We start from the raw sequence: 18,715 nt of genomic DNA, 5'->3' as shown, positions 1-18,715 counted from the left end.
GAGCATATAAGACTATTGCGCAGGTTCTGTTTCACTCTGGCCGGGTGACTGAATCGAATCACAGATAGACCAAAATTATAGCGTATACAAGTAACCCGAGAAAGACTATCACCTTTAAAATTTAAGATCACTTTCGTCTGAAACCAGGCGAGTGGTTCAGGCGATGCAGCTTTCGGGCTTCCGCTTATTAACGAAATGTAGGTCAGGTAGCTTGAAAACGTCTCAGGCTAAAGCAATTCGAAGCAAAAATAGGTCTCATCTTGTCTGGAACCAGGCCAGCAGTGCAAAGAAAGGCTTACCCTTTCAATAAAGGACAGGCACACAATCGCTTCATAAGTCTCAGGAACCTTTTGAGCCTTCTTATCATAGATTACCGTAAGTGTCAAACCGCGTGATGAATGATATTGATATGGCGCGATGCCGGCCAACATGCGCTCTGTAGAGGAATCGGGGCCATTCAGTATCTTCTTGTTTATTTTTTTTGATGGAGGAAAAAGAGACTCATCTATACCGAACAGCGAACCTGTCAATGCGGGGAAGTAAACGATTGAAAAAACGTTTTCATTTTTTTTATTTATGAACGTTGGTTGTCATACTGAGGTAACGGAAGTCGCCCCTGCGCTTTGTCACCGGTGGCTGCTCCTCCGCGTGGCGCAGAGAGTGACTTTAAAGAGACCCTGCAACACATTTATTTATTTATTTATTTATTTATTTATTTATTTATTTATTTATTTATTTATTTATTTATTTATTTATTTATTTGTTTATTTATTTATTTATTTATTTATTTATTTATTTATTTATTTATTTATTTATTTATTTATTTATTTATTTATTTATTTATTTATTTATTTATTTATTTATTTATTTATTTATTTATTTATTTATTTATTTATTTATTTATTTATTTATTTATTTATTTATTTATTTATTTATTTATTTAAAGCAGCCGCTCTGCGGCTGTTTATCTGAAGTCGCCTGGTGCAAAGCTGTTATTTGCTGAAGCTGAACCCTGCTTTGCACCACGTATAGAGAGCCACGCAAAACAGAGAGGGGAGGCGGAAACGTATTCAAGTACCGTTAGACGGAGATTATGACGTTGCAGGTAACTCTGCCTCGCGTAGAGTTACTGAATGCGCTTCCCTGCTCCCTCACTGCGACTACATGCGACTACACGCAAAACAGAGAGGGGAGGCGGAAACGTATTCAAGTACCGTTAGACGGAGATTATGACGTTGCAGGTAACTCTGCCTCGCGTAGAGTTACTGAATGCGCTTCCCTGCTCCCTCACTGCGACTACATGCAGGAAATTCTAACTATGGGGTCTAATGCGCAGAAGCTGCACATGGGCTATCAGGCGCGCCGTAGTGGAGGCTCCGGGTTAATTTCTACCCCCTCGCGATCTTTCACGTAAGCCGAAATCTCGACACACAGGCGTTTTCGCTTTTCGCCTCCATCAGAAGACCGGCCGCCGCGGCCGGGAATCGAACCCGCGTCCTTGGGCTCAGCAGCACTAACGTCTTAGCCGCTGATCCAACGCGGCGGGGTAAATACGGGAATAATAACGCTACTAGGGAAGCGTGGGGAAATGTGAAGATTTTAATCATTGATAATGCTCTACTACTCCTCAATTAACGCTTTTGAATCATTCTTGCGGAAAGTGAACTCTAGAAGGATGATTTCTTGCACGAAGCATCCGAAGCGTCGCCAAGAATATTATTTTCTTGAATTCTGGGATCATAAAAAAACGAAGAGAAGAAAGTCGATGGGCGAATGTTAGGGAATCAAGCTGCCCAAGTGAAAAAGTTCCCCAAAGTGCCCCCCCCCCCCCAAACTTATGAAGTGCCTTATGAAATTTCGGTAAATAAGCTTTCATTGAGTCATCCACTCAATCGTTCTTCTATCTCAAAAACGAAGGCCGTTTTTTTATTGAAACTTTGGGTGAGGGTTAGAATGGGCAAATTGAAGGCGAAATAAACAGCTTAGAAGATGACATCGCACCGAGGTATCAGCGACGAAGCTGTTTTCGCTTCGAAGCGGGAGGGCAGGGCGACGCCATGTTAGTCAAATCAAACCGGAGACAGCAAAGGATGATGGGATAGAGTGCTGGGCTCCGTGGGCTCAAGTCATGGCGGGACTCGGCTTCACAAATGTGACGTCAGGGCCTCTCCTAACCTTTTCTTTCCTCCATGACGTCACAGAACATTTCGTTCACCGCAAAAGCACCAACAAACACAAGGAGATGGTTGGCCTGCATGCGCATGCGTGTCTACGTCTGGTGTCTGTCTCGTTATTCTTGCGCAGAAAAAAAAAGAAATTCCTTGAATTCGGGATCAACTCGTCAACCAGGAACTGTTTTATAAGTCCGTCAGGCGGAGTGAAACTCCTTCGAGAACAGATTGAAGTCGTCATATTCGAGGCTACCGACAGACGAAAATACGTATAGGGGAAGGCCGGTAACTTAATTAACGGAAGGATGAAGTATGAAAATTTGGGGGCAAAGAAGAGATTCGGACAGCGCAGGGTGCCAGCAATTGTAAGTCAATGGGACAAGCCTTCATGACCGTAAAAATAGGCTGATGATGGTGATGATTTACGACCCAGTTCAATGACCCTGAATAGAAAGAGTGAAGGGAACCGCTTCAGACGAGGCTGGCTTGCGAAAATATTGTTACGGGGATAAGCAGGCGAGTAAGAGACGAAGTGGGGTTTATTCACAGTCAGGGGTTTCCCCAGGCATCGAATCAAGGGGGTTGTCTCAATGGCTTTGGGGGGGGGGGTTCATATACTAGAAAAGCTGTTTTTTTATCCCACTAGTTAAATAATTAAGTTAATTAATTAAGTTAAATAATTAGGTTAAATTATTAGTTAAATAATTAGGTTAGGGTAACTAGTTAAATAATTACGTTAAATAATTAAGTTAAGTTAAATAACTAGTTAAGTAAACTTCCCTCGACCGTGGGACTGTCCTGCATACTCGCGTTTCCGCTGCCTCCATTGGACCATTTTTCCCTGGGCACCCGACGTCACTCCCAAAATCACTTCAAGCGAGTGGGGAATTGCGGCGTCCCCCACGTGGTATTCCACCTCGGCGTATTAAAATGGCAGTAAGGCACACCCCCGAAAATATCTGGGTTTCGGAGAACTCGTACACAAAATGTTCTCGTCCTGCAGTTGCTCCCGCACGCACCCGTCTCCCGTGCTATTCATGGGAATATCACGGTAGCAGGCGAAAGTTTCCGTGACTAATCTGCGGCCGTTGAAGCTCCCCTTTTCCTTTACTTTTTTTTCATTTGCGCTACTCCCTGGCTGGTAGCAATGTGCTCGCAGCGTGGTCAGCCTCAAACCACTTTGCCCCTTTCCTTTGAAAGCCTTTTTTGTGTGCACATACGAACTTGCCACGAGCTGTCGAAAAAAAGGAAATAAATACGTGCAACGCTAACAGCAAGCTCGGGGGGCGCACTTTTGTTTATTTTGCCCGAGGCTACTGCCAAGAGTAGCAGACGGGCAGCCCGCTATGCACAGATCGATACTGAAAAAGGTCCATACAAGGACTGACAAGAGTGAAATTTGGGGATTCATGGGGGGGTGTCCAGAAAAACTAGGGGGGGTCTATACACCCCCTAGGGGGGGTGTAGGGAAATCACTGTTCACAGTAATGGCGGTGGTTCACCGGAGAGCGTGCAGCAAACATCGATTCCGCCCAAAAGAAGCGCTTCGTTCTTTTCTTCATCGGCCGTGCAGCTGGCGGGGAGGATTTGCCGTACAGTGAAGCAGTCCTGACATTTTGTGTAACAATATTATTACAGAGCACATGGAGGCCTGGCCGATGGGCTCTAAGGCTGCAATACTACTCTTTTTCTGCGTTTTATAAATCCGGACACCAGGATGCCCACCGCAATTGTCTCGCGCCTCTTCCAAATATGAAATGGGGAAGGCCGGGTTAGGATAGCAGTATATTAAGCAACCACAGACGTCCGTGGAAAGTCCGAAACACAGCCGAACATCCAATGCCAAGTTTGGACGGCCACTGTACGTCCAGTGTACGTCCGTGTTTGGATGTACATCTGCGGCCGTACTTTAGACATCCAGCAACGGATGTGCAAAGGATGTACATTTGCGTGTGTCCGACGGACGGCCGCCCGTGGACGTACAAAGTTACCACGGAGCATCAAATAGTGGCGTAAATTACACATGAAAGCAAAACAGGAAAAGTTACTCTCGCTTCATCTGCGTGTTACTAAAATTAAGCCTAATTTTTTTTTTTTTTTTTTACTTTTTTGAGCACCTCACCGACTCAAACGATAATCTCTTTGGAGAAGGGTGAGAACCACTACCATAACGTGTGAAGCAAGTTTACCGTGATCGTGTATACTTTCCTGCCCGGTAGTGCGCTGGTGTTGTGCGGCGTAGCATTCGTTGCAGGAACATATGCTTCTCGTTAATACAATTGTGATTCTGTAGATTTTTACTAAATGTCCGAAATACATCCAATTTCGGACGTCCGAATGGACGTACGGAAGTGTTAAATCCGGACGTCCCACGGACGTACATGGTATGTGCGACGGCTCTAAAACGGACGTCCAGTGGACGTACGCTAGCGCTACAGCCGGAATGGATGTACGATGGACGGCCGACGGACGTATGGTGGTTTCTTGCGATTTACTCTAGTTAGTTGACACAGCAGCGGAGACTTTGACTGAGCCCCATTTTATGCCGAGCGCGACACCGGTTCTCGTCTTCTTCCCCGTTCGGTCCTATCTAGCGTCACTAAATAAAGGCTTTTAGACTATCGGAACTCCTTTCTCTCATTGTTATGTGCCGCCAAGATTTTCACTGGTCGGTCGGTACCACGTTACACATGGGCACAGCCATTTTGTTTCTGGGCGTCTCTCTCTCTCTCTCTCTCTCTCTCTCTCTCTCTCTCTCTCTCTCTCTCTCTCTCTCTCTCTCTCTCTCTCTCTCTCTCTCTGCCCGTCACAACCGGCGGCAGTTTCGTTGGTAGAGATGGGATGGCAACGCTGCAAGCCAGAAACAAAATGGCCCCCAGACGCTTACGGGTGCACGAAGTGGCGCTACTCTTAAGCGTAGCTTATTTAGTGACGTTAGTCCTATCCACCACACAGAGCCGAGCTGCTTCACAGCTGCTTCTTTATCAAGCAGGAGGCTCCGTAGAACTATCATGCTCCCTCTAGAATGCTAAACTGCGATGCCCTCATTAGTGGCGGATTTGAGGGGAGCCCAGGGGCGACCACCCCTTTCCCCTGGAGAACCTAAAATGACCTAAGAAATTGCTGTTTCGGACAGATGCCTTTTGTCTGCTTCTGGGAACGTAAATAAATGCGATTGAATTGTCGTTCTTTTGTTATTATTATTAGAAGGAGTGTAAAAATTATTATTGTTATCATGATCGTCTGCTGTTCATAACCATCATCACTACAAAAAAACTTTACCACATCCCTTCCTAGAAAAATGAGACAAGCGCGAAAGCCTTCCGACATGAAAACTGCGTCAAAAGTGCGCCCAACCTTCGCTGAAAGTGCGTCCAGTCGATCGCCAAACTCTAAGAGCCAAATCGCAAACGAAGAACGAACCCGTGCGACGACTTTTCGCGCTCTAAGTGAACGCATCTACGAGCGAGCTAAACGTGGTTTGTGAGATGAACCTGCGAGATGAACGTGGTTTGTGAGATGAAGATTGTACTCCTTCATCTCAATGGATGCGTCTATTTATTGTCTTATCTAAAAGCGTCCCTTTTTCGCGATTTTCAAGCAACCGTTTTTACAGAAAGGATTTGATTTGATTGATTGTAGGGTTTAACGCGCCGACGCAACGCAGGCGATGAGGCGCGCCGTAGTGGAGGGCTCCGGGTTAATTTCGACCACCTGGGGATCTTTAACGTGCGCCGAAATCTCGTACACACGGGCGTTTTTGCTTTTCGCCTCCATCAGAAAAGCGACCGCCGCGGCCGGGAATCGAACCCGCGACCTCGTGCTCAGCAGCGCAACGCCTTAGCCATTTTACAGAAAGGAAGCCCGGTTTTACGCACGCGCCCCATATCCAGAGATCCTATGAGAGCTTTTTCGGTCGACCAACCAGTCCATTACTTTTTCACACAGGATGCCATGGGTCCCACTAAGAAAGCTTGCGCTTTAAAAAAAAAACTTATCACCGCCCTCCCTAGATTGTATCTGCAAATCCGTCCTTGCTCTCAATCTAGATTGAGAGCAAGGACGGCCTAATAAAATGTTTTAGTTTATTTGCCGTACTTGTTGCTTCAATATAAATCATGACTGGCACTAGCTTACAATGGGATGCGAATGATTTCTGTTGAATTCCAACTAGGCTAGAATCACTCCCATCTGGGACTGAAATATTCCTGAGCAGTTTATCTTTCATGCGCCTTCTGCTGGTGCCCTGTGTGAGAATCTGTGTTTTTGTCGATCAGTAGCCCCTGGTCCACAAGGACTACGACCAGTTGCTACTGGTTTTGAACACTACTGGTACCGGATGCTACTGGTTTACCCCTACTGGTCCCAGTCATACTGGTCCCAGATGCTACTGGTTTACCCCTACTGGTCCCAGTCATACTGGTCCCAGAACTACTGGTTTGGTCCTACTGGTTCCAGTGGCTACTGGTTTCATCTGGGAATTGTCCAATAAACCAGTTGAACTGGAACCAGATGGAACCACAAGGGATATTTTTCACCTGAGCTAGCCCCCTCGTTCGCAGTGTCTTGGCGAGCCACTGACATGTAAGGAGGATGCTCTGGCTAACCGGGGTAAACGCCACACGGAGTTCCAGACAAAGACCGGAGTTCCTGGACGCGTCACGGCCACGTCACGGACTACGACCACGACCCGTTCGCCTCCGTTCTACGCGGTCCCCGAACCTTTTCGTGCGACGCCCGCGATGGGCAAACAGGTGGATCCGCTATCCTGCGGTTTGTCGACGACCATCATCCTGCTCGAGATTATTCTTTCCATAGGTGAGAACATTCAACACAGGAAAGAAATTCCTCGGGCTTGCCGTATTTTCGCGCGTATAACCTGCACCAAAAATACGAAAATTTCAGTGGCAAAGTATGGGTGCCGATAATACGCGGGGTTCTTCCTTTAGTGCAGCTTCACGGCAATGCGCGTTGTGCCGTGAAGCTCCTACGCGGTAACACTAAGTTTTCCATGGCAGCGATTGCGCGAACATGCAAGGACAAGGAAGAAAAAAACAAGGACGAGCGCACTCTAACAACCGAATTTTATTAGTGAATTGTGACTTTCGCCTTGCAGTCAGTGTATTCTGCTTGCTAAATATACGCTTTTTCTGTCTGCATAGTATGTGATGTTTTGCTTGAGCAGTAGCTTTGGTGCAGCCTTTCCTGTATCAAATGTGTGGGCAATACGCGAGGACTTTGTTTTCTTTTAGGGTGGGCTGCAAGTGGGATGCGGATTATATGCAGGGGCGGGTTATACGCGCGAAAATACGGTACGTGCTTTAAATGAGAAAGTATGGTGGCTTACCGTAGTGATGCACAAGCAGACGTAAATGCTCAGAGTTTTTTTTTTTTTTTTTATTTTTCGGCGCGCGTATGTATGCTTAGGTGCTTTCAATGAGAAAGCATCATGGCTTCCCGTGGGGATACGTAAGCACACTTAAGTGCTCCGCGGTATTTCTTTTTTGTTCTGCGGGCACTTCTGCTCATGCACTTCGATTTTGAAAGATGTATGGCTCCCCGTGTCAGAACGTAACCTCACTTTAGTGCTACGAGGGTTTCTTTTATTACTCCGGGCATTTAAGTTCGCTTAGATACTTTGAACTGGAAAGCATTACGGCTTCCCGTGTTGATACGTAAGCACTTAGGTGCTACAAGGATTCTTCCTATTACTCAGGGCACTTGTTTTACGTGCTTTGGATAAGAAAGCATTGTGGCTTTCCATAACGATGCGCATACAGACTTAGGTGCTCCCAGTAAATTTTATTGCTTACTTAATTCAGAGTTATGCAGTCACATTCACTTTAAAACACTAGTTCCCCAGAATCAGCATTCTTCGTGACTGAGGTGCACCTGTTACATCTTCTCCGAGTGCGCTGAGCTCCACGAGGCTTCTTGGTACCATCCGCTGGGCATGGTCAACGGCGGATTTTTCTATTGTGTTTTTAGTTCTCGAACGTTCTAATTAATCCGCCGTTGACCACGGCCAGTGGATGGTACCAAGAAGCCTCATGGAGCTCAGCGCACTCGGAGATGTAACATCTGAGAACAGGTGCACCTCAGCCATCGTTATGAGAAGCCACAAAGCTTTCTTATCCAAAGCACGTAAAACAAGTGCCCTGAGGGATAGGAAGAATCCTTGTAGCACCTAAGTGCTTACGTATCAACACGGGAAGCCGTAATGCTTTCCAGTTCAGGGTACCTAAGCGAACGTAAATGCCCAGAGTAATAAAAGGAACCCTCGTAGCACACAAGTGAGATTACGTTTCGACACGGGGAGTTTGTCCTCCGAAATTTGTGCGCCTTCTTGGTGATGGCGCATATTTGCTGCGTCTCACGTGATCACCACGCCAGTGAACACCGAAGGCACGCGATTACACTCTGGCGTTATCTCATAGCGCGTCGCCGCAGGGGCCCTGCATTCGCCATACTTTCATCCTCCGTTTTTGTGCTCGATATATCTTCTGTGGCCTCTTCGTTAGATCGGTTACCTCGTAGCGCGTTGCCGCCGGAGAGGATGTCTCACGCCGTCACGGCATACCGCCCTCCCCCTCACACTTTTGCCGTACGTTCCTCCTCTGCTTGCCTGCTCGTCGTTTGCCTTCGGTGTCTTCGTTCGCTCAGTTACAAGGGACGGCGGCGCCGCGAAACCACAGTAGTGGGCGCTTAAGTGCTGCGCACCAAAAAACAAGTCGTATGGAAGTTTAATGAAATGATTACACTGGTGTTAATCGACACTATTTAAGGGAAATTTCCAAGGTGGAGTAAGTTTCTGCGAAGGAAAGTTTGACATCCACCTCAATGCAGCCATACGGCTACAAACAGCTTTCCTTATTGGCGGTGAGATCTTTGAGTGGCGCCCCCTGGCTCTGACGTCGGCTTAGGAATTCGCGCCACTGTCGTCTGCTACACTCCGCTTGTGAGGGGCAACAGTGCCTGGGCTAGAAATCGCCCGCTTCGTTGCTGTAGTGCGTTAAAAAGCGTATTTCTAGCGACTCATCCAGCTTCTGACGCATCTGAATAATTTGAAGCCGTATCCCCCACAAGTTTGCAACACACGAAGAGATAGAGAACAACTTTCTTCAGAGTATCGGTCAGAAGATCGTGTGTAACTCGTCCTTTCTTGCTTATTCGCGAGGATCAGCAGCGATCAGAGCTCCTCGATAAGTATTCAAAATGCGTAGGCTTCCCTGCAGTATTTTTGAGATGCTCCTATGAAGACTCAACAGTCTAATACTACGTACCAAGCAGCGGCCTCTACACGCTCATCGCACAGCAGGAAATAAAGCGGCTTTCTTCTGTTTCTTTCGTTGTTGTCTTGTATCGGATTAATGTTTCTTGCTTTTTTTTTATGCCCAACGCATTAATTTTTCTGCGCCGTCACCAACTTCTTATTAGGTTTCGGGATGTTTGGGAGCCTCACAAAGGTCGTGTGGATATTTCCTTCATTTTGTATGGCATACATTCCCTTCTTCACAAATTGGCTTTCATTACGGCTGCGTGCAAGAAGGTGCATATCCACAGCGTGCTTTGTTTATTCACATGCAAATACAATGAGAAGGTTTGTGCTACGCCACCGCGATCGCGCCCTAAACAACGTGGTCCACAGTACTCGAAGGCGGCTTTTGTGCTCCGAATTTCTATCGTAATTATATCGTTATCGTAACGAACTGACTCTCAACTCGAACAATGATGACATGATTACGGTGTTAAAGGCATGATATACTCGCTAACTAACGCAATAAATAGTATACCTGCATATATTACAAGACTCGAAACCGAAGAAGAATTTCAAGTAGCTCTTTATTGCTTTTCAACCCTTCCAGGCGCGACGAACAAATCCTATTCTACTCGGGATGGCGTTCTATGATTTGAAGAAAATTACTTTTACTCTCTGGTCCTGGACTGAGGACCCGGCCCACTAACCAGATCGATTTAATTGTTAAACAAAGTTTTCCCCTCCTCCCCTTACTCCTCCTCCTCCTCTTGAGTGCAGTTTTCCTATAACGCATATCCGAATATCGGGAAGATATGACTGTGCAAAATGTTCCGAAATATCCCTCCAGGTCTTAACAAACATATATGTGTCACTATAAATTTAACGAAGACGTGACTCGTTTTGCTCAATAAACCTCCATACTGGTTAGATGCCTGGTATAGAATCAGCACGCGCGTATATACACACTGGGTTATTTGGAACTCAACCTACAGTTTTTGCAGTCTATAGTGCATGTCGGCAAACTTTCATGCCTTGACAACGTAAAGTGATGTGACAAAACGCGTTCGAGCGTTCGGCAAGGTTGCAAAAACTGTTTTACCTTACATATGATTATCGGGAATCGTGATGCCTTCTGCCAAAGCCGACAGCCCTGAAGGCCTAGAATTTGTTTTGGTCTTCCATTTTCGATCTTGTCGGTTATTAGCAGCTGACTGTTCCTTTTGTTCGAATGCTTACATGAGAAGCTGACGCCTAGCTCCGACTCTTCGCGCTCCGCACAGGGCCGGCTTCGCAAGGAATGGGGTGGCGCTGGCAATGTTTCTCCCGTAGCGGTATCCAAAACTATACTTTAACTGACACCATGAGCTAGTGTATGCGATTCTAAGCCTATTATTATGATAAAAAGTTACCCACACGCCAATTCTGGTACGGACAAGCATCAGACGTTGACCGAGCGCAAAGAAACAGCAGGGAGAGCGATCGTGAGTGAAGCAGACGACAAATGCGAGAATCCCTAAGCTGACGTCACGAAGGCGCGCTTCGCAGCGTCGCCTGTGTTCGCGCTCACCGCCAATAGCTGTCTAGCTATACAACTTTCCGTATAGCTGTATAGCCGTATACCTGAAATTTGTAGCCGTATGGCTGCATTCAGGTGGATGTCAAACTTTCCTTCGCTTACACTGGTGTTTGACGGCGCCGAAGACATAGCGTCAAACACATTCCAAGCTTCACTTGGGGTTCGAGAGGTTTTTTTTTTTTTTTTTTTTTTTACAGTTGACGCGCACATTCAATAGCGTTCCAAGTCATGCTGCGCGCCTGCCATCAGTTGTACAGTAGCAAACAATGTGCAGTGACGATGATTTACCTGCGCAGGTCTCTTCAAGGCCGCAGTCGGACTTACAAGCCCCTCTGTCGCAACCTGGGGGTTCCGAAATTACCTCGCGCAACTTGAGAAATCAGATAGCTCAGAGTCGGCGGACTCGTCCACATATAAACTGTGAGTAATGGCATTAGGTATTAATGATTATCTTGGTCCTCCTCAACACCCGCCTTGGTGTAGCAAGCTGTGGGGCTTGCCACGGGAAATGCGCGTGTTTGAGTAGGTCTGAGTTTCGATACACAGCCATTCATTTGGCCCTCACTATAACAAAGTGTTCGGGACAGGGGACTGAATTCGTTACAAACAGCACTCTGTAAAAAAATTAAGGAAGTGCACACCAACGCGTAAGGCTAGCGAAGCTGTACGCAACCTTCACGACCGTCACGAAGGTTTTAAGTCCACGATTGCAGCCGATTTGCTTCTTCTTCACTGCCGCAATGACCTTTACTCCATCATTTCTGCTGTAAGAGTGAGCTTCCTTCATTTTTTCGGAAGTGATAATCATTAGACATCACCTTGGAGGGCCTTTTGCCATGACCTGTCTTTCTCGTCCCGAGCAAGTGTTGCCACGATTACGGCGAGCGCTGTTTTTTTTTTTTTTTTTCTCTTCCTATCTTGGCCGATCTCCCGAAGTGGGTATACTTGGCTTGACAAACGTCCGCAGGGAATGCTAGGAGGTGCCGCAAGGCACGCGCCCATAAGCACTCGGCAATTTCTTGGTATTTTTAACTGCAGACACAGAAAATTATGATTTGCTAAACAGCTTCGCTGTTAAAAGAAGTAATGGTGCACTCGCGATGAACTGCCGTTGGGCCCGTGAAAAACTTTGAATGAAGGCAGAATTCGAATAAAGCAATTTCGTTGTAACAAGGGCTCACTATGTCTGCAACCGTATCGACGAAGTAAACCTACTACCTTAATATCTATTTAAATGCTGTAACTTAGTTCTTCTCCCCTCAAGGCCAGGGCACCTTAAAGAAGCCATGAAGACAAAATACAAGTTGGGTTTATTAGAACGGCTGCTTAGTCCCGATAACAATGATACCAATATCATCGCAATCTTCGAACAAATAACGGAGATAGTAAAGAAAACGTGTGAAGCAGTCGCGACCCCCTAGCCAATTTCCCGCAACTTTTTTATGACGTCACAGAACCTTGTTTGTGCGATTGGCGGTCGCCTAACTGACCTGTCACAACACATGGCTGGACGTCTGTAATGGGGCCTCTGCTTCCATTTGACCGCATCACTTGGATGCTAACGTGTAGTTAACGCACTGAAAATTATGTTTTATTGTTGGTCCTTATGACGTCACTCTTGCTCATAACACGTCACTGTGGCGCAAATTTTGAAAGTTTTTAAATACTTCTCGCTTTTTTTCATTAAAAAACATCTGCTGTGGCTGTAATGGAGCTGAGTGAGATACTGAATCCTAGTTCTTTCAAATTAAACGAAGTTGTATTTTCTCTTCTACTTCCTTTAACATTTCGGGTCAAATGAGCTCAAGTCAAGGGTTACACACCATTCAGACAAAGTAGATAAATTTCAGAATCATAAAAATACGGTTCATTTACTATTAGAACAGAGAAGAGTAAACCAAACAACGCGACTTAACAAAGCTGTCTCCTTTCAACAGCAAGCACAAAGTCATATTTATTGAATGGAATTCTCGAAACGCTCGAAGAATTGATGAAGAATGTGATGAAGATGATGATGTGGGCGTTTTTCAATTTTTGAAGGGACGAGGAGAAGAGAGTCAGCACGGGCGCCATCTTCTGCATGAACTTGTTCTGCTTCTGCATGCTCCCGTTCATCCTTCTGGCAAAGAAAAGAAAAGGGTACCATCACGTACAGGTGAACAGGATAAATGTTCCGCAGTGCGTTCCACAACCTATGCTCCATAGTGCATTCCACAAGCTATGTTCCACAAAGTTGAACACAGGATCATCGTCATTAAAGAAGTACTGACACCAAATTCAGAATCCTAAAGAATTATATAACTGGCTTCAGTAGTTTGCGAGCATGCCTTCCAGCAATTTTTGCAGCCAGACGCGTCGGGAAACACATCGAAAATGAATTTCAATTGGCTCAGCCGTGATCTACCTCAGATTTACAGTGCCAGCATAATTGCTACCAGCATGACTAAAGACAGTCCTTGCCATGGGAACCGGCCAATTCCATCGGGAAGCATCCTTTTCCAGATGCGGAAACGCCCTCCTGCGCTGTTGTAGTTGATCTCATTTCGCAAGACCGGGGAGGTCTCAACGGAATCATCAAACTTTGGCAAAGTGGCAAAAAATTAAAGCCATGTTTTCAAAAAGCAATGGAAGGCCAAGATTATGAACAGAAATGACTCAAATGTGTTCCAATTTAAACTTAAACCCAGTAAATAGTGGGAAATTACACAAATTTACAAACTAATTTTCAAATTTCCTGCATCAGCTCGGGAGGGCCAATGCAGGCCATGTGAGACTACCACAGACAATGCTGAAAATGCGTGCGACGGCACGGGTTTTTTTATTTGCGTCACAACTTGCAGTTTTGCAGCCAAAACAGAGTGACGTAATATGTTCCAGCATTGCCCAGAACTGCCATCTGTGCTGCCGGCGACCAAAACTGAAACTTGTTGAAAGAAATGCACCGTAACTGTTTCTATGCCAACTGCTGACCTGTTTTTGCTCGGTTTTCATTATTAGTGGGCAAAGAGGTACCATTTACAGCACAAAAACCAAAAAGCTAAAATTTGGTGTCAGTACTCCTTTAGGATGCTTTTACATGTTACAGCGCTTAGAGAAAGAGACCATGAAGATGGACTGTGTAAGGCTACACTTCCGCCAAAAGCCTTCCACCACAAAGTAACGGCACACTGGCCTTAAGCCAAAAAAAAAAACTGTATTTTTAGAGTTATTATAACGAAAATTAGAATACATAGGTAGTTCTTGATTTCGATTGTAGACATAAAATTTGTTTTTGTGTAAAACAACTAAATTAAAATTTATTCCGATTTTATATTTGATTTTTGACAGCCTTTGTAAAAGAACTGCTGGAGTAATGCAGCTGAACAAGGTACCAGTGAACTGTGCACAAACCAAGGAGTGCAATAAGACCAACATCATCATTCTATCTGGTCTGTAGCAGAAGTTACAACCGTTTCAAGTTTGAGCTTGAAAGGTGGGAACCAGAAAACCGGTTTTGCCTTCCAGGCCCGAGATTCAAGCAGTCATACCTTCTACTACAGACCAGATAGAATGATGATATTAGTCTCATTGCACTCCTTGGTTTGTGCACAGTTCACTGGTACCTTGTTCAGCTGCATCTTTCCAGAAGTTCTTTTACAGAGGCTGTCAAAAAATCAAATATAACAATCTTAATAAATTTCAATGCAGTCGTTTTACACAAAAACAAATTTTACATCTACAATCCGAATGAATAACTACATATGTGTTCAAATTTTCATTACCATAACTGTAAAAATTCAGTTCCTGATCAAAGACCCATGTGCCCCCCTAATTAAACCTGAATCATAATAAAGTTGAAGACAAGGCAGCGCTGTCTTGCCACATAAGGTCACCAGCAATGCCCTCGCACAAAACCTGTCCAGACTGGCCAATTGCAGATTTACACCACAAAAATATCAGTGATATGATTGGCCTGAATCAGTTTGGAGCAGTTTTTCGAGCAGCCAAATAGCATTTTGTAGTAGCCAAGAAGGATGTTGTGCAGCATCACAACCGGCTTTTGGAGCGACGAAAAAATGGCTCAAAGCCTAGTTACCATGAGCGAAAGCAGAGATTATGCATACACGTTCTCAAGAAGGTTTGCCTTTGCTTGAAATTTTGCAGCCTGCTGTCTAACTATATCCCTTTGCGACACGCATTAGGATGTAGCCATCAGAAAAATTTCAAGCTGCCTGTGTATGCTTTTGATAAGCAAAATTTCACTTAAAAACCATTAAACAACTCGACCTGTTAAGCAGTTAATAAATTATGTTGTGTCCTAATCATAAACACGCTATCATAAACGTGACCACCATTTCCGAACCATTGCGACGATAGAAAACGTATATACACATCATTGTGATCTGCAGCCCTTATACATTAAGGTATCAGCTTCAGTTTTGCTTTAATAAACGTTTTAACAAGACAGAAAAGGTGGCATTAAGAACACCTACTTGACGTGCCGAGCATTTGGCGTGTCACGTAGGTGTTCTTGAACCGCTCAGTAGGTGTTCTTGAAGCTCACTTAAACCGCTCAGCCAGCATTCGCATTTCCCGCTCTACGGCGGGAAATGCGAATGCTGGCTGAGCGGTTCAAAAGGGGATGACGACGATTGCAACTCACAAAAATGCTCTTACAAGCTGCTTGTACAATTGTTCATGCCGTGCTGCAAAGGGATATTTAATGGATGATTGGATTCATCCTTTTGCTTGCATTGAAGGGTACACCCAGACAGCCCAGCTGGCAATGAAACTCTTGTCTAGTCACATAGTTCGCTTGCACTGAAACGTACACAGAGATAAGAAAGACAGGCGCAACTAGCATGCCAGCGGTTGAAGGTCACTTGCGACGCGATGAATGACCTTGAAAGGTGCAGCTAGTGGAGCTTTCGCCCTAAAAGCACGTCTTCGTGCGGTGAAACGGACTTTAGGTTGAAAACAACACACAAGAACAACATAACTCGTTCTTTCAAACATAAAAAAAAAATCTGTTCGCAAAATTGTTTCGTATGCTTGCATAAAACTACGCCATCACACCTTGGATAGCCATGAGGAGCATGTCATTTAATATGTTCCCAGGTACAAATGAAAAGGCAGGCTCCACTTCCAAGCCCCTTCTAAACAATCTGAAGTAGTAGTACATTTTCTGTTTCAAAATGACTAAACGTACGGCATAATAGTGGACATGAATCAAACCTGAGATTCATGTAGTATACAAAAAGCCAAGTTAAATAATCTCCAGAAAGCTAAGATTTGACTTTATGGACCATACTATACATGTTTACACATTCCAGAGAACAGCCTACAGATCTTACAAGACTCACTCTACCGTAAAGTTCAGAAAAAACGCCCACCCAAAGCTCAGTAATATCAAATGAAAAATACGGAGAGGGCGAACTTTCGGGTCAGGTGCGAAAAACTATAAAAAAAAAGTTGCCGTACCGCCAACCAAAACAGCAGCGATATCAAGAAAAAACACTAGATGGGCAAACTTTCGGGTGAAGTGCAGAAAGGACAAATTATAGGACACATCAACACATGAATAGAAGATTTGCGTTTATTTTGTTCACTAATCGGCGCTAAAGCCATCGATTTTAGGGGGTGGGCTATCTTTGGGTTTTTTTAGCAAACTGAATATTTCGCCCCAAAAGGGGAGTGGGCGATGCTTCGGGGGAGGGTGCTCTCCCGGAACTTTACGGTATGCAAAAAAAAAAAAAAAGATTATAACAGTGGCGCTCTCTAATTCTCACACCCTCATGTTGCAATTGCCGTATTTACTGTAAAAAAAGATTAGAGTTGCCGTTGATCACATTTTGATGGTGTCACATGATAAGGATGAAAATGTGAAATTCGTCAAAAATCATTTGGCAGCAAAATTTTTTCCAGGCTACCGTCCAAAAGAGGGCTGGTATTTAACGCACCGAAGGCATGGGAATCTCATAATTCTGTTGTCGGAAAAAATTTGACAGTATTACAGTGAAACGTTACTGAAGCAAATGATGCACTACAATGGCTCATAATCAGACCACATATTTCTAACAATTAGATATTCTCTCAGAAAGGCATTCCTAATCAGTCCCCATGAGTCTAGCGGTGACCTTATCTTGGAAATTCCTTATTAATGACCATGATGTAATTTAAGGCGGACGCTTTGTGTTGCTATCAGTGTTCAAAGGTCAAATACCACCGTGTCAAAGGGCAGCAGATAATTGGCGTCCCACGTCAGCAACTGCGAAAGGGATTTTTGAGACATAGCAACTGTTCTTTACAAACCGTTCCTCTGCCTGCATTTTTCTGAGCTTAGTGTGAAGAATGGGATAGCAAGAAAAAAGGAGGCAAACACCAAGACACCAAGACCACTTGTGTTATCTGTCTCGTTGTCTGTTCCCTGTTCAATTTTTTTTTTGCCCTAGCTTATCAACATGCTTTCTTTCCTTGATGCGCACTATGCAAGAAATAAACAATTTCACTCTCATTACTTAAAGTGCAAGGGTTAAGTTTTGCCTTTTATGACTTATAGATCATAAAAAGCAAGGTAGGGCGCAGGTTACTTAAAATGCAACAAGATATAGCATGATTTACCTTTTGGTGCAATTGGTGCAGAAGTTGCATAGATGTAATTGTGCTTAGCATTCAAAATAGCTGTGTTTCAAAGCAATAAGGCAATGAATAAATGGTTGTTGCAGAAAACTACAGGAGGAATACTTTGAAAGATAAGGACATGATGGCAACTGTGCATTGCACTCTCGAATCGCGCGGCCCCAAGGGCTCCAAAAAGGGACGTCAATAGGGGCTTCAGCCCCTTCTGTTGTCAATAAAATGGGGCCCAGACCTCCTCAGTCCTGGCTTCAAAACAAAAACGAAAAAGCTGGCTGAAATGGTCCAAAGTGCAAGGCTCAAAATAAGTGAGCTGTTCTGCCAGACCGCACATCCTGTCTGCCAAGGCTGATTGTTGTTTAACTCCCCACTTGCCTTGGTATAAATAAGAAATAAATGCATTCTTTCCCATGGTTTTATTTACGATTTAAATTGTATCACGCGTCAAGTTGTTTGCACGCATATTTTGAGTGCCCCGCACACGATACGATTGATCTTTCATAACCAAATAATAATACCCATAATTAATCTATGACAAAGAATGTTCGAAGTGAATAAAGACTTGTTGATTAAAATAAATAGTGTTTGGTTGAAGTGTTAGCAGACACCTTTTCCCGCCTTTCAGCATTGAGATCACCGACCAATCAGCATTGCAGCCACCAGCCAATCTCGTTAAGGGTATCAGAGTCGTTAGACATCAGCCCTCACACAACCAGGCACGCAACACACAAAAGTCAGAGAAGTAGCCCAAGGGCTATTCAGGGCCGCCAGCCAGTCTTGTGCGAGATTGAGGAGTAGCATAGGAATGTCACACATTAAAAGCGTTTCTACTTCATAAGCTTCATTTCGGAAGCAAGTAATTTTTCGGAAGCAAGTAAGTAAGACGGCACTTGCTACCCAACAAAATTTTAGTGAGGTATGAACATTCAAATATTGTGGTATAACATCACAAAGCAAAGGTGTATGCTGTCTTCGTGGTCGCTTTACAGCAACCGACAAAAACAAACGCACACACACACGCTGGCTTGGTTCATATTTCTTTCACACAAAAATCTTGCAGCCTAAACTTCAGCATGTGCCAGCGAATACTGCTGC

The 18,715-nt window shown here is 44.6% G+C and overlaps 2 protein-coding genes across 3 annotated transcripts in view; one reads left to right on the top strand and one right to left on the bottom strand.

Annotated features, from left to right (window-relative positions):
- LOC144143086 (hapless 2-like) overlaps positions 1–18,715 on the top strand; it is a 53,333-nt gene that overhangs the window by 33,874 nt on the left and 744 nt on the right. The window contains exons 13-15 of the mRNA XM_077674903.1: positions 6,734–6,989; positions 11,302–11,425; positions 13,046–13,160. Coding sequence (XP_077531029.1) covers positions 6,734–6,989; positions 11,302–11,425; positions 13,046–13,160 — 495 coding nt within the window. The remainder of the gene's footprint in view (positions 1–6,733; positions 6,990–11,301; positions 11,426–13,045; positions 13,161–18,715) is intronic.
- LOC144143525 (p53 and DNA damage-regulated protein 1-like) overlaps positions 13,022–18,715 on the bottom strand; it is a 31,279-nt gene continuing 25,585 nt past the window's right edge. For both annotated transcript variants that reach the window (XM_077675303.1, XM_077675305.1), the window contains exon 5: positions 13,022–13,124. The gene's annotated coding sequence lies outside the window, so the exon portion shown is untranslated. The remainder of the gene's footprint in view (positions 13,125–18,715) is intronic.

The sequence above is a fragment of the Haemaphysalis longicornis genome, unplaced genomic scaffold (genome assembly GCF_048455015.1).
Source record: "Haemaphysalis longicornis isolate Haplotype H1 unplaced genomic scaffold, Haemaphysalis longicornis Haplotype H1 scaffold_6, whole genome shotgun sequence".
NCBI lineage: Eukaryota > Metazoa > Arthropoda > Arachnida > Ixodida > Ixodidae > Haemaphysalis > Haemaphysalis longicornis.
The sequence above is the reverse complement of the archived record's forward strand: the minus strand, read 5'-3'. Positions and strand labels throughout refer to the sequence as shown.